The sequence below is a fragment of the Prionailurus viverrinus genome, chromosome B1 (genome assembly GCF_022837055.1).
Source record: "Prionailurus viverrinus isolate Anna chromosome B1, UM_Priviv_1.0, whole genome shotgun sequence".
In the NCBI taxonomy this organism is placed as follows: Eukaryota; Metazoa; Chordata; class Mammalia; order Carnivora; family Felidae; genus Prionailurus; species Prionailurus viverrinus.
The window spans coordinates 192,914,501-192,930,276 of NC_062564.1; the positions used below are offsets into that span (position 1 = coordinate 192,914,501).

The 15,776-nt window shown below is 48.7% G+C and overlaps 1 protein-coding gene across 5 annotated transcripts in view; it reads left to right on the forward strand.

Annotated features, from left to right (window-relative positions):
• Positions 1–15,776, forward strand: part of FAM184B (family with sequence similarity 184 member B) — a 186,884-nt gene that overhangs the window by 162,723 nt on the left and 8,385 nt on the right. For all 5 annotated transcript variants that reach the window (XM_047855650.1, XM_047855649.1, XM_047855651.1 and 2 more), the window contains 4 exons: positions 680–809; positions 1,572–1,784; positions 10,020–10,173; positions 13,197–13,360. In XM_047855650.1, the coding sequence (XP_047711606.1) occupies positions 680–809; positions 1,572–1,784; positions 10,020–10,173; positions 13,197–13,360 (661 nt within the window). The remainder of the gene's footprint in view (positions 1–679; positions 810–1,571; positions 1,785–10,019; positions 10,174–13,196; positions 13,361–15,776) is intronic.

A 15,776-nucleotide genomic window follows, 5' to 3' on the forward strand; every position in this document is an offset into this window, starting at 1 on the left:
AGATAAGGGCCCTCCCCTCTTAACCTCTTGTCCTCTGGCCTAATGTCCTTGCTGGAAGGAGAAAACTCCCCCTACATCCTAGCAATCTCTGCAGAGATGCCCACGGCATGGCATTCTTTCACACTGCTACACAGGATAAATACTTAAAATCCCAGTTTGCAGTCAGTTATATTTAAATTTCTCTGCTGGTTTAAAAGTTCAGCATTTAAGTAAAGGAAGGTCTGCTCCAAAGACCTCCTTGAGCATATGTCCTGGAACACAGAAACTCCTGCAGCTCTAACCCAGCATCTTCTTGTTCGTGCTGTATATGTAAAGGCCTCTTTGCAATCCTCCTATGTATTCCTGGGACCGTCAATAAATGGTATGAGCATGCTTTGAAAAGTGTAAAGTGCTGTATTCAAGTAAAGCATTATTATTTCTTTTTTTTTTTCATCTTCAGGAAGAGTTGTGAAATTAGGCCATAGAGACATCTTTTTTGGAGCTCCCAAGGGCCCCATAAGTAACTCATAACTGAGAATTGTGATAACACTTAGAACTGTGTGTCAGGTTACTTTTTAAAGCCAAGGAAAATGTTTCTCACCCCACTCACTGCCATGGCAGGTCCCCTCTCCCAGCCCGAGGTGGTCATGTCATTCTCCACCCAGGACTTGGTGTGATTTGGGCCTCTCTCTCTTCAAAGGATCAAAGTGCCCCTCAAGGAAGGAGATGGCCTGCAACCTCCACTGAGCTCTTTGCTGGAGGAGAAGGCACCCGACATCCAGCGTCTGCAGGAGGAGTGGCAAAGCCAGAAGGCCAGATTGCAAGCCCAGGTAGGACAGCCGGGGGGGGGGGGGGGGGGGGGGGGGGGGAGGGGCGGTGCCCTCACTCTGAGGGAGACCCTGCCTCCTTCTCATCCCTACAGACGGCCTTGGAAATACATGCAAGGACTGATTCATGGGGAGGGCATTCCGGGTCAGGGCAAGGTGGGATTCTTGGCTTCATTCATTCATTCATTGATTCATTCATTCAACACATCCTGTGGCTCATGAGTACCTGCCATGAGCCAGGAACCCTTCTAGATGCTTGGGATACATCAGTGAACAAAAACAAAAGTCCTGCATTACGGCATTTATATTACAGTAGAGGAAGTGGGTACAGACTGTAAATACTAGACATACGAATCAAGTAAAGCTCATGGCGTACTAAGAGGATGATAGGGTTTCAGGAAAAAGGAAAAGCAGAACACGATAAGAAGGATTGAGAGGCTATCTGGTGATGGGCGGGGGTGGGGGGTGTAACGCTAAATGGGATTGTCAGAGAAGACTTCAGTGGTCCCCTCTTTGATTTCTCTTGGATAGTTTACATCCCAACCCCCCTGCCCCTCTCACCTGGCATCTGTGACTCTAGCCAGGAAGCCCCCGGAGACTGGCCATCCCCAGGGGTTTCAAGGTTACAGGTGCCCTCCTCAGAGTGCCCACAGATAAAGGAGGCTCAGCTGGGTTGACATGCTCAGAACACTTATTTTTTAAAAAATATCCCAGGAAGGGGGAGGGAGGGGAGCTAGCCTGAGGGCAGGATGCCCTGGCGGGCAGGTCTCCCAGATGCAGCAGGCTCTGGAGCAGTGTGCCAGCAGCTACCGGGAGGACCTGCAGGAGCTCAGGCAACTCTCCGACCACGAAAGGGAGAAGCTGCAGCACGAGCTCCAGGAGACCGTTCAGCAGAACCAGGCCATGAAAGCCCAGCTCGAGGCCTCCCACCAGCGAGCCTTGCGCATGCTTGAGAAGGCCAAAAATCAAGAACTCAAGGTAAGGGTGATAGTTATGAAATCCACTATTTACTGAGCACTCGCTATGCAAGCACCTGCTATGCACTACATGGGGTGCCTTTCCTTTTGTAAATGATCTCCAATCCCCACATGAATCCTACAAGGTTACTGTTATCATGGCCCCTTTTTTCAGATGAGGAAAAGGTTCAGAGAGATTTATTAACTTACTTAGGGTCACACGACTAGTAAGCGGCCAAGGAAGGATTCACACATGGGTTCTGTTGTGCTTCTTGTACTGCTTCTCCTTATTCGCGTGTGATCTTGATAACATGAGAACTACTTTCTTTATGACTTGGGCAATGTCGTGTGTGATGCATGCTGGGAGAGGCAGGCTTGGCCCAGAGGTAGAAACAGAGAGGACAGCTTGGAAAGTTGGGATGAGGTGGTCAGGCCCACGACAATGTGTAATCCAGCAGGAGCACTTTTCATCGATCTCCTACCTCCTGCTCTCTCAGGAGCTGAGTCTCCTACTATGTCACAACACACTGTCTTCCTTGGTCATGGCAGTCTGCATGCACTAACGAATGGCTTTTTTATATGATCAGATCTACTAAGTGAAGCTCCTTGAGGCAGGAGCCATCTGTATTTGTTCATCACTGATTCTTCACCTATTTCACAATAGTTGCTTAGTAAAGTGTCTCACTGAATTAAAGTCTCAAGTGTTTTTTTTTTTTAAGTTTATTTATTTATTTTGAGAGACAGAGAGAAAGCATGGGTCGTGGAGGGGTGGACAGAAAGAATCCCAAGGAGGCTCTGCACTGACAGTGCAGAGCCCAACACGGGCCTCGAACCCACCAACCATGAGTTCATGACCTGAGCCAAAGGAAACGCCTGGATAAACTAAGCCAGAGAGACTCTGAATTAGGAAATACCAGTCACAGAGGCTGGGATGAGGCTTGGGTCTGAGAACAGGTGTAGGTGAGAATCTGTATACTGAGCCATTAGACAGACTGCTGCCACCTCTGTCCTGTCCCCAGAAGTGCATTCTCCTGCTCAGCTCCAGAAGGCAAGTAACTAGAACTTAGACCCCCTAAGAGACTGAAGAACCTTCTCTGGAGAAATTAAACCGTCCTGGAGAAAAAAACCTGTAGATTCTCACATTTGTGGGCCTCTAGTAAAATTGCTGGTTGGCCATCTGGTCAACCTCCAGAGGGAACCCACCAACCAGTAGCTTTCAGTGCTCCATCTAAAATATGAAACGACAGTTACATTTTTTTGGAAGCCACTAGCATGGAAGTTGGAATCCAAGATGATGGAGGGAGAAAGAAAAGATGCAGAAGAAATGGTTAATGCAGTCAGAAGAAAAAGAGGAAAAAAAAGCTTCTGAGGATTGATCTCCTCAGAATTAAAAGATGATATTTGCATCCGTGAAACAAGAACAACATGCTATTTGTAAAGGAGGGGCAATTAGAGTAAGGAAGAGCTCTTCATATTATATATATAATGTCAGAATTTCTAAAAATCAAGAAACAATTTGAAATGTAAAAAATGAAGAAACTTTCTGGAAAGCAAAGATAGAAAGAACAGGAAATGGATGATGGAGGAGAAGGAACAAGAAATGGAGAGACTAGATGTCAGCTAGGACCCTGATATCTAACAAATGGGAGTTCCAGAAAGAGATAATGGAGGGGAGAGTATTTTCAAAGAAACAATGAAATCCTTAGACCTGTATGAGAAGGACCCCTACCGAGGTTCTTCTTGAAATTTCAGGACACCAGGGAAACAGAAGCAATTCCAAAGCTTCTAATGCGGAAAAGCGATACCAGGCACAAAGTACTTGAATCAGAACGTCATCAGATATCTCCACAGCCAACACAAGAAGCTAGAAGCCAACGGGCGATTTTGAGAAATTTAATTAAAACTATTCATAAGTGTGAGAATTGATTACAAATATTTACTGGGATATGAAGTATTAAGAAATTTACCTTCTGTTATCAATTTATTGCCTCTCAGCTCCCAATTCATTCTTCAGTGCTTGTCCTGAAATAATGACCAGATTCTTGAAGCATTGCTCCTTTGCAGAGGGCTCAATGTTAAGCTTTGTCAGTAGAGGGCGCTGGAGGCACCTTGTAGGAGGAAAGAGGCTTCTCTTCCTGGTTCTGGCAGCTGTGTTTTTGCTTTGTTTCTGGCTTCATTTGCACAGTTGAACAGTGATGTGGCCGTGTGAGGACATCAGGTGTTACTCTGCCCCTGTAACCTCGCAGTGACCCCACAACCATGGCCAGTGACTAACTTCCTGTGGCCTCCCCTTGTGGACACAACACACTCCAGCCCTCATGCGTACACACCCTGACTCTCCCTGGGATCCTGCCAATGTCCACTGTTGCCTACAGCCCAGAGATCGTTCTGTGCAAGCCTCCTGAGAAAAATACTGTCTGCTCTGGCCCTCATGCCTTCATGGTGCCCCCATGTCCTCTGAGCATCACCAGCTGTAGCTCATCTGTGCCATGGAGGGTTGTTCCTGCTTGACCAACTCTGGCCTGGGCAGCCCAGTGATCTTCTCCACCAGTGAGCTGCCAGCATGCCTTCTCCAACAAGGTCTGGACCCAAACTGGGGAAGGACTCCCCCCTTCCAAGTTATCCTTGTCTTGGGTGCTCTCTCTCAGCCTCAGGACACCTGGAGTTCTCTTTGCATCTCTAGAGTTACTCCCCTGTCATAGCGCAATAGTTCTTTATATTGAGCTTCTCCAACTTAAAATACTGTGTGGTTTCTGTCTCCTGTTGGACCCAGACTGGTATACCTTCCATGCACTTTTTCTTAGGAAGTTTCTTGAAGAGTGGCCCACAAAAACAAGGGAGCAAACCAAGGACGAGGGAATAAGAGAGATCTAGGATAGAGGAATCCAGTGTAGGAGAAGGAAAAGGGAGGAGCTCAGCTATGCTGCTGGCTGAGACACTACTCAGTGTGGGCTGGAGCAAGAGGACTGAGGTCCCGGGAGAAGGGCTCTGGGGGAAAATAGAACTGATAGATTCTCTGATCAACTTGGCCACGTGGAAAGTTGTATTGGCAGTGTTTACACACACACACATGTGGGTTTTTGGGGTTTTTTTTTTTCATGTTTATTATTTATTTTGAGAGAATGTGAGGCAGGGAAGGGCAGAGAGAGAGAGAGAGAGAGAGTCCCAAGAAGGCTCCATGCTGTCAGCACAGAGCCCAACACAGGGTTCCATCTCATGAACTGCAAGACCATGACCTGAGCTGAAATCAAGAGTCGGATGCTCAGCCAATTGAGCCACCAGGAGCCCCCCAACACACACACACACACACACACACACACACACACACACACAAATGTTTTACAAAGCTTTTAGATGTTATAGGAAGTTTTAGCCAAATATTCCATGAAAGCTAAGCAACGTTTTTTAAGCTTAGCAAAGAAAGCTAAGCAAGTTATTTTAATACAAGGAAAAAGAAAAAGTTGTGCAGGTAGGCTTTAATCATAATAGTTTATTTCACTTGGGAATGAACTGTATTTACTCATAATAATAAAGGTATTGAATTTATGTCACTATACTGAAAAAGTAATTTAATGAAATATGAGGAATGGAAGGGGGAGAGTGTATGAGACCTGAAATCCTCATCTACCCTAATGGGAAGATAATTCCTAATGTCTAAAACAACTAAGATGAAGCAGAATGGAGATTCTAGCCTGGTGATGGTGGTAAATCCCAGAAGAAGCAATGAGATTTGTCATTGGCGGCCTCCAGAGAACAGAAGGCAGAGAGGAAAAGGAGGGTTCCAAGGTGCTGGTTTTCCTTACTGTTAATACTATTTAGCCCTTTATACTATGTGTATTCATTGCCCTGATAAAAATACAAAATAAGCTTTAACAAAAAAAGAAAAATGAAACAACGCATGTGGACTACTTGGCACTTGGTAGGTGTTCAAAAAATGTGAGTTCTCTTTCTTCTTTTACAAGAGCTCAGGTTGATGAGATCCTAGGCTGTTAGGTGGTGGGTAATTCTGGCCTTTGTGTTTTCCTGAACTTTACCCATTCAGGCTGCAGACCTTGACCCTTGATTTCAGCCAGAGGAAGCAGGGAGGCATGGCCCACTGGTGGGGAGGAGAAGTTCCAGGGGCTTTGGTTGATTGGAAGAAGGAACATGTGAGGTCTGGCCTCGGGAGAGGGGGATATCCTGCAGTTCTTAGCTCCAGTCCCTGGAGACCCTGCAGGCTCACGGGGTCCTTGTTGCTGGCTCAAATCTGATGATTCCAAATGACACCAAAGAAATCAAGTTCCAATTCTAATTAGAAATAGCAGATAGAGGGGCGCCTGGGTGGCTCAGTTGATTGTCAGACTTCAGCTTATGATCTTGCAGTTTGTGAGTTCAAGCCCCGCATCGGGCTGTCAGCACAGAGCTTGCTTTGGATCCTCTGCACACCCCCCCCCCAACTCTCTCTGCCCCTCCCCCACTTGCATGTTCTCTCCCTCTTTCTCTGTCTCAAAAATAAATAAACATTAAAAAAAAAAAGAATGAAATAGCAGATACATGGTCATTCCTGGGACAGGATAGTGATGAAGGGTGGGATGCATGCATTCAAATCCTGGGTCTACCACTTATGAAGTGTGGGCTCAGGCAGTCACTCAGCTTCTTTGTGCCTCAGTTTGCTCATTTATCAAATAATAGCTAATAGGACCATTGAGAGCATCAAAAGAGATAATACATGTCAAGTACTTAGAACCATATGTGGCTAAGAGCTTGTCTTTGTCCATTCAGGCTGCTGTAACGGAATACCATGGACTGAGTGGCTTGTAAACAACAGAGATTTATTTCCCACAGTTCTGGAGGCTGGAAGTGCAAGACCAAGCACCTACTGGTTTAGTGTCTATTGAGAGCTCACTTTCTAGTTCACAGACACCTGTCTTGCTGTCACCTCACATGGGAGTAGGGGCAGGGAGCTTTTTAGGACGTCCTTTACAGGTGCACTGATTTATGAGGGCTTCACCATCGTTGACCTAATCACCCCCAGAAGCTCCACCCCTAATACCATCATTTTGGGGATCAGGTTTCAACATATGAATGTGGGGGGATGGGAGGTATAAACATCCTGTCTATAGCAGAGCTCAAGTTTTTGAAGATCCCCTGTCACTGCTCATTCATGATTCTGCAGTTACTTATTGAGCAGTGACCGCAAACTACCACGGTGCTGAGCTCCAGAGATTCCAGATGATAACACACTCCTGTCTTTATGGAGCTCACCTCTAGGGTGAAAGGCAACACTCAAACAGGCTGCTGCAATTCAGTGAGTTGGAGCTATGAGGCAGTTGCCCAAGGTATTTGGGGAGCACAGGGAAAGGAGGCTTTACCCAGGATGGGGCACGGAAAGAATGATATTGTGATTTATAAAAAAAAATATTATTTAGTCTTAGTCTCATTTCTGACACAGAGCTCCTAAAACTCTTGGAACTTCTTAAGTGATGAGAGCAGCTAAGGTGTCTTTTGTTATGTTAAGGAGGTGGCTTCTGGACCCCACCTGAGGGTTGGGGAGCTGGTGGCCAGGGGAACCAACCTTAGGATTGGAGGGTTGGAACTTTCAGTCCCACCCCTGACCTCTGGGGAGAGGCTGGAGATCCAATCAATCAAATGGCCAATGATTTAATTAATCATGTCTATGTGATGAACCCTCTTAGAAACCCAAAAGGAGGGGGCTCAGAGAGCTTGCAGGTGGGTGAACACATCCAAGTACCAAAAAGGTGACACACCCCGGTTCCCTGGGAACAAAAGCTCCTGCGCTTGGGACCGTCCCAGACCTCTTCCTGCATATCTCTTCATCTGGCTGTTGATTCATATCCTTTAATATCCTTTGCAATAAATCGATAATCTAGTAAGTAAATGGGTTTCCTGAGTTCTTTGAGCCACTCTAACAAGTTAATCGAATTCAAGGAGGGGGTCATGGGAACCTCTGACTTATAGCTAGTTGGTCAGAAGCATAGGTAACAACCTAGTCTTGCAATAGTTACCTGAAAGGAGGGCGGTCTTGTGGGACTGAGCTCTCACCCCGTGGGACCTGCTGCTGTCTCCGGGTAGATAGTATCAGGACTGAGTTGAATTGTGGGACACTTGGGCTTCGATCATTGCTTGTTGGGGTAGGGAACCCACATCCCCCACCACCCACATACATTGTAATTGGTGTCAGAACCTCTGTAGAGAGACAGGGTGAAAATGGGCCTTTGGGGCGGCTCTAAACCGACCACAGCAAAAGCAGAGTAAACTTCCCATAGGTTTACTGGAGCAACTCACCAGGGATGAAGGTCCAGTTTGATAAAAACCCTGGGTGCTAAACTTTGCTTAGTCCTCACTGCTAAGGGCTACTGCCCCCAGGCACAGAGGGCCTGGGTCACAGACTGAGAGACTTTGGCACTGTCTTGGGCAAGCCTTAGCTCATACCTCTCGGTTCCTATTTCCCTTGGGATAAAAATGCCACCAGTTGGAGTTCTCTGAGCCTTGCAGCAAGTGCAGGAGGAGGAAATATCAGAGTCTGAAAAGCAGGAGACTCTTCTTTCTTATTAAATAAACTCAGCACCGTTTGAGTTTCCCATGGGAGGAGTAAAACCGGTCCCGTTTCTAGGAAGCCAAAGGCACAAGTAAGCATCTGGAGGCCCTGCTGCATTCAGCTAGCTGCCTCGGGGGGTGGGAGGTGGGAGGGCTTAGTGCTCCCCAGCAGGAACCTCCTGCCTTTGCTGAAACCCCATTTCTCATTGGGCCCAGGACCGCTGCCGCCCAAGGTTGCTATCCTGCCCCCAACTTTACCTGTCTGCAGTCAGGTCAGTCCCTGCAGCTGGCTCTTAAAAAGGGGGAGGGAGGCGATATTTGCCGCATCTTTCCTGTGTGACTTTCAAAAACCAGTCCATCTCCCCCAGCCTCAATTTCCTCATCTAAAAGGTGGGCTGTGTCTTAACTGGAATTCTCTGTTGTAAACAAACAAACAAAAAATAAAAAACAGAAACTTAATACATTTCCTATCGCTGCTGTAACACATTGGTGGCTGAACACATCAAAGATTTATTACCTGACAGTTCTGGAGGTCAAGGTGTTGGCAGGAATGTGCTCCTTCTGAAAGCTCTCAGGGAGGATCTGTTTTCCTGCCTCTTGAGGCTTCTAGAGGCTGTCTGCTTTCCTTGGCTCCCGGCCCCTTCCTGCATCATCAAAGCCAGCAGCCTAGCATGGAACATCTTCCGATACCCGCCTCCCTTCCCCTCTCCCCCATCACCCTCCCAACTCCTCTTCCCCTCCCCTCTCCCTCTGCTTCCTCTTAGCACCTCTCCTCTCACTGGCTCTCCCGCCTCCCTCTGGTAAGGACCTTTGTGACCACATTGGACCCTCCCAGATAATTTGGGATAATCTCCCATTTCAGGATCCTTAACTAAATCACACCTGCACACTCTTTTTACCATGTAAAGTAACATATTCACAGGGATTATTCCAGAGATTCCAGTAACATATTCCAGGGATTCCCACGTGGACATCTCAGGGACCATTCATGGTTCCTACCCCATAAACCACCTTGAGCTAGCTTTGCTGTGGAGAGATTTCTATTAAAGTTTACACAGCTGCTCACAGAACCCACTTTGGGTGTTTGATATATAACAGAGTTTCAATAAATGAATGTTGAGTGAAAGAATGGCTGAATGAATGAAATAATTATAAATGAAGTAAGTAATAAAAGAATAAGTGAACCTAAAGGCAGAGACCCAGCCAGTTCTGAGGACCAGACTAGACCAGAGACTGAAGAAGCTATACGGGCCCCTCCTTCTGTCACTGCTGCTCTGCTCTGCACTCAGCCTTTGGCTGTCCTCACACACAGCTCTCTGCACCTCTCTGGTCCTGGGGCAGGTGCGAGTGAGATGGTCACCTCACTCCTCCCGAGTGTGTTAAAACGAACCAACCAGTCAGTGTCTGTCTGTTTCTTGCTCGCTCTCTCCCTGGCCTCCTAACACCAAATTCCCAATGACTGGCTCAGGTTAGAACAGGTGTCCACTCTGGTCTAATCAGCTGTGGTTTGGGGTCAGGTTCACATGGCACAAAATGGCTGCTGGGGCCCAGCTGTCACTGTCATCCCAGATGGGTTGGGGAATGTCCTCTGTAGCCTGATAAGGCCTCCACCCAACAGTGGTGAGTGCTCTGTGCACCCTGGTGCAGAGGCAGAACTTGGCAGAGGGGACAGGTCTCCCCTCCATTCCCACTTTCTCCCACTTCCCCCCCCCCCCCCCAGGCCGCAGAGGAGCGCCTGAAGAAGGAAGCCAGCCACAGCCTGCAGATCCAGCACCAGGCGCACCGGCTGGAGCTCCAGGCCCTGGAGGAAAAGGCCCGGCAGGAGCTCCAGGGAGAGCGGGAGAGGACGCAGGCTCAGCAGGCTCTCGTGTTAGGTAAAGAGCCAGCCAGCCGCCCCTGGGAGGGCCTGGCTACCCTGCCGAGTTCACGCGTGGACACCTGGGGCAAGATGGGGCCTGGGGGTCTGTGGGCACACAGGTCGGGGTGGGACACCGGGGTTGGGAGGCGGGTGTCACTGCCAGTCTCAGTTTCCTTTTCTGGAAAGTGGAGTCACAGTTGTCCCTACCTCATAGGGGCGTTGTGTGGACTTGAAGAGAGATTAAATATAAAGTGCACAGCATATGACAGGAGCCCAGTGAATGCGGACTGTAGTGTAGGTTTTCTGCTATCCCCAAGCAGAGCGTTCCTATGAAACGTGTCATGAGCTGAAATGACAAAGAGGGAAGAAGCAATTACCATTAATTTAAATGGAAGAAATTTTGAGCGTTCCCAGGCCCCCCAAATCACCTCTCTGAGGCTTTCCTCATACGGTAGGACACATCTTGCTAACGGATGAACACAATAGATGGAGAAACAGCCCAGATGCTCACAGACACCGCTTGGAGCCCCGGTGCTTGGGCCTGAGATTCTGGGTGTGGTTCCCGCGGAAGGCGCTGGGGGGCGCGCGCTGCCTCTGGACCTCTCGCTGCAAAATCAGCAGTGAACGCTGTTGTCGCTTTTCACTTTGTCATATAAAAATTAAAATCCTCTTCAGATTTCTCTGGGTTAGTGAAAATAGGTTCTAATGTAGGTGAACTTTTATTTAAGTTTTAAAAAAATTTTAACGTTTATTTTTGAGAGACAGAGACAGAGCACGAACGGGGGAGGGGCAGAGAGAGAGAGGGGGGGAGATGCAGAATCCTAAGCAGGCTCCAGGCTCTGAGCGGTCAGCACAGATCCTGATGCGGGGCATGAACTCACAAACTGTGAGATCATGACCTGAGCTGAAGTCGGATGCTTAACCGACTGAGCCAACCAGGCGTCCCTGTAAGTGAACTTTTGAAAAGTAGAGGTACCTGTATTATCACCATCATCATTATTATTAAATATAACCAGATCGCTGAGCCTTCATGAGAGTTTCATGGGATTGTCTCAACCTCTCATTTCCGTTCGGAAGATTCCTGAAAATCTGGGCAACTTACACCTCCAGACTCCTGTAGTTACTCTGCTTCCTTTGCCTGCGCGGCCCCCCATGATCCTCAGCATGAAACTCACCTCCTCTTTCCACATCCAAAACCAGTCACACAAAGCATTCTGGAAGTTACCAGAAGCAGTAAAGACCTCCTGAGTCAAATCGTCTGGACTTGAAGCCCAGTTCCAACACTCACTAGTTGTGTGACTTTGGGCAAGTTACTTACCTACGCTGTGCCTCAGTTGCTCATCTGTAAAATGGGAATAACAGCATCCACCTAGTGTGCTACACAGATGTGGCTGACCCCAGAAACTTCTGTTTTTGTAGATCAACTTTTCCCTCATTTTCTCATCTTCCTTCTCTCTTTTTTAAAAAATATTTTAATTTTATTTATTTATTTTGGGACAGACAAAGGGGGGGGAGGGGCAGAGAGAGAGGGAGAGAGAGAATCCCACGCAGGCTCCGCACTGTCAGCACAGAGCCTGATGCAGGGCTTGAACTCTTGAACCGTGAGATCAAGGCCTGAGCAGAAACCAAGAGTCAGATGCTTAACTGAGCCACCCAGGCGCCCGCCTTTCTCACTCTTAGGAGCAAGACAAATGCCTCCCCTTATTTCATGCCTAGCATTAAAGATCATATTGGCCTTACTAAATATTTCTTTTCACACCCAGACGGGGGTCTCCTTAAGAGAATTTGGGAGAAGAGCATTTTCTTTACCTGTGTAAGTGAATAAGATCTACCTGCTGCTTGGGTGAGCTTTCATTAGACAGCAGGTCCCGCTGACTGCACGTCAGCACATCCGCTCTATTTCTGGAGGAAGTGACGCAGGAAGCAGGCAGGAGAGAGAGAGAGAGAGAGAGAGAGATTCCCCAGTTAGTGTCCAGGTGGGACGTGCTAAAGTTAGCAGCATCTAAAAGAGGCAGATTACACAAGATAAGGCCCAGGGTGTACCATATGTCTCAGGTACACGACAAAATTCAGATCCAGTTGGACACCCCTGGTGATTCCAGCACCCAACAGCAGCTGTCCCTACTGCCTGTCCCCTGGCCCCTCTGATCCCACAATAGCCTGGTCCTTTCCTGGACAAAAGAGTCAGGAGAGACCCTGGGTACATGCTGGGATTCTCAACACAATCCCAGGAAGAAGGGGGTCGGTGGACTCTATAACAATGAGAGCGAATCACGGGCTTTATGAGTGGTATTGGGTGGGTGAGAGCACCTGCCACAACAGGGGGGTATTAGACATTCCTGGTCCCGATTAGCTACCGCACTGTCTGTATGAGACACACCTGACCTGCTGGTCAGCGTGTGAGGCACAGGGAGTGTCCATCAGATTACCTGATACACTGGGGTGGAGACCCAGACATGCTGGACGGACAGGTGGATGGGTGTGGAGGGAGGGAGGGAGGGAGAAGGAGGCCAGGGGAGAGAGTGGGTACTAAATGAGCCCACTGTAGTTATGCTTTGCTAAAGAGTCTTATTGCACATATTTTTGTGATAAGGGATTTCAAAATATTGCATTGGGTGTGGATTTTTTAAAGAAAATAAGCTGTAGAAATCACTATATTAAAATCCTAGTGGGGAAGAAAGATGATCAAGTAAAATTTTCAACATATCATCAGAATAACTAAGCTTTGCTGTGTTTGATATACTCTAACTTTCAGAGAAGTAAGTTTATGGGAAGTGTTTTGCAATGGATATGCTTTTACACTGTCATTAATTTCCACTCTAAACATCACTTGGTTATTTAACAAATGTGTGTGGAGCATTTGCCCTGTACTATCTTATGGCTATCTTACGGCTTACGGAATTATTGGAACGACGTTTCCAAAGTTAATTTGCAATAACTAAAATACAGAGTCTCGAAAGTCCATAACAGGAAAGTATCAAACTTACTAGCCTTGAAAATCAACTTCTCTTTAAGAAATGACAGCCCTTCCTTCTGCAGAGTCCCTGAGGCAGGAGCTGTCAGAGCAGCGGGCCGCCTGCTCTGGGCACCAGAAAGACCTGGAGGTGCTGCAGGCCGAGCTGAGGGCTCTGGGCAGCTTGGGCAAGCCGCAGGCCACCGCCCAGTGTCCAGGGGACAGTGAGGACCGCACCGTCGCTACAGAGGTCAGCACCCCCACTCTGCCCACACCGCACCCCTCTGGGAGCAGTGTCCAGGCTGCAGAGAGAAACTCATAAAGGAGGGGCCCGGGTGCTCCTCATTCCCGTCTGAAATGGGGAAGAGCCTCACTCCACGGTGCTGGGAGACACTCGATGGGCTTGTAGGCTCCCGTTTTGAAAAGCAGAACACAAGTTTTTTGTGCTGCGTGTCATTTTTAATGCAGATACAATAGCATTTCAGAGTGTCACTGCCTGAGAGGCCCTGGAGACAGTCAGGGTCACTCCCTCAAATCTGCAGAGAATGTCTCAGAACACCTTTCCAGACAGACTCCCTGTCTGCTCCCATGAGTGGGAACTGCCTTTTTGTCACTGAGGTTCAACATTGACTCTCTTTGAGCCTCGTAGTCAGACTTGGCCCATCAACCCCTTCCGGGTACATCCATATTCCCACATGGCTGGCAGTACAGTGACCTCCTAACAGCCCAGGCCTCTCTCCCCACTCAGCCCACCATGTACCATAGGGTGTCAGCTATTCATCTGTATAAAGGCTTCAGTGACTCCCTATTGCTATCAGAATGAGCTCCAAATGCCTAAGCCTGGCAAGGAAAAGCCTTCACCCACTGGCTGCACTTTGTATCTTCAGTCGTATCCCCTTCTGCTCTCAACGTGGGGTCTGCATCCCGCCTCTGGGCCTTTGCATGTGCCCACTCCCTGCTTGGGACGCCGTCCTCCCTCAGTGCCCAGCTTACCCTCTGTGCCAGTGGTCTCCTCTCCAATTTTAGTATATGTGCCGCCAAAGTCAGCTCTAGGGGGCTCCCCTCCACACCTGGGACCCCACCAGTCTCTGAGTACTTCTGGTTATAGTTCAGCTGGCACTGGTGTCTACCGCATGGCCCTGTTAGGGAGCCAGCATATCATGCGTATTCTTCATGGATGTTCTCAACTGGATTAGGAGTCTTTCGAGAATCAGCCATGTCTGCCTCATTTCATCCCTGCCCCCACTCAGCACTCTGCCCGAAGTCTGCACACGGGAGAGTCTTCTCCAGGGTTTGCGGTGGCCAACAGTGGGTTCATGTCCCAGCCCTGCTGAAGATCCGGGGGACGTGGGCATCGTTTGCTCGGGATTGTGCCAGTACTGAGCACCTGAAGACAATCTGTGTTTAATGAGAAATTTAAATGATGACTCACAAGGAGCTCAGCCCAGTCAGTAAAGTCTAGCAGAGGGAAGACAGAGTGTGCCCCAGTAAGCATTCTAGATTGGTGGGAGCCACCCGTACCTATGGGAGGGGGCAGGAGAAATGTGGGGTTGTGACGTCTGCAATGACAAACTCCCTCCCCCAAGTGCTATGGATCCTTGGATGGGTAGGATGACACCGGGCCACCAGGTGCCAGCCTTCACCTTCACCTCATTGGAGGGAAGCCCTGACCCCTCTGGGAGGAATAGCAGGGCCTCAGATGAAAACCCACACAGAGAAGAAAGGTGGGGGCGTGAGCCAGGAGGAAAGCAGCCCTGGGCAGCACGAGTGAAAGACGGAAGGGAGGGTACCCAGTACAAGGATGCGTCCTTAAGTTGGCCACCACTGCAGGTAAGTGGTGTCCCACCTGTTGGGATCTTCCAAGGAGCCCTGTGAGATCATCCTCATACCTGTCCCAGCTTGGGACAGAGGGGGATGCATTTATCCAGCAGGTTCTTTCTCCCATTAGTCAAGCATGGCCCCCCAGGACCTTAACCAAGCTCTTCCTTAACCAAGCTCTTCCATGGCCCCCCAGGACCTTAACCAAGCTCTAACCATGGCCCCCCAGGACCTTAACCAACCAGGTGAGTGCCAGGTGCCCACGTGCCCATGGGTGTCACACACACACAAGCCCCAGGGCAGGAAGCAAGAGGTGTGGGGCATGGGCCACAGATGTTCCCTGTGCAAAGCTGTTCTGTGTGGAATGAACAAACGCAGAAACCTTCAGGCATGTTTGAGTGAACTTGAAAACTGTAACATTCACTAACCAGGGGTTAACTCTGACCCCATTTCATTTGGACATAGATTTTTGAATTTCTATCTGAACCACTGGCGTTCAAGTATCATTTCATTTAGCAAGCATTTATTTGGCCCCTTCTGATCCCAGCCCCCGAGCCAGGTGCCATCAGATTGGAAAACTCGAGGGGAGACTGTGCCTTCGGGAGGCCCTCCCAGGCTAGTGGAGGAGACCACCATTAAACAAATGAGCGCACTTCGGTGTAATCGCTCCACAGACGGGATCCGGATTCGGTGATAGCAGAGGAGAGCGGGCTCGTCGCTTCTTCCCCGAGGCAGTGCTGTTGAAGTGGGGAGGGCGCTCTGGGTGGAGTGTTTGGCTTGCCTTGAGTCACGTTCCTGGCTCACCAACGTTATTAGGCTTTGTGAGGGCGGATCTGGCAAACTCGGAA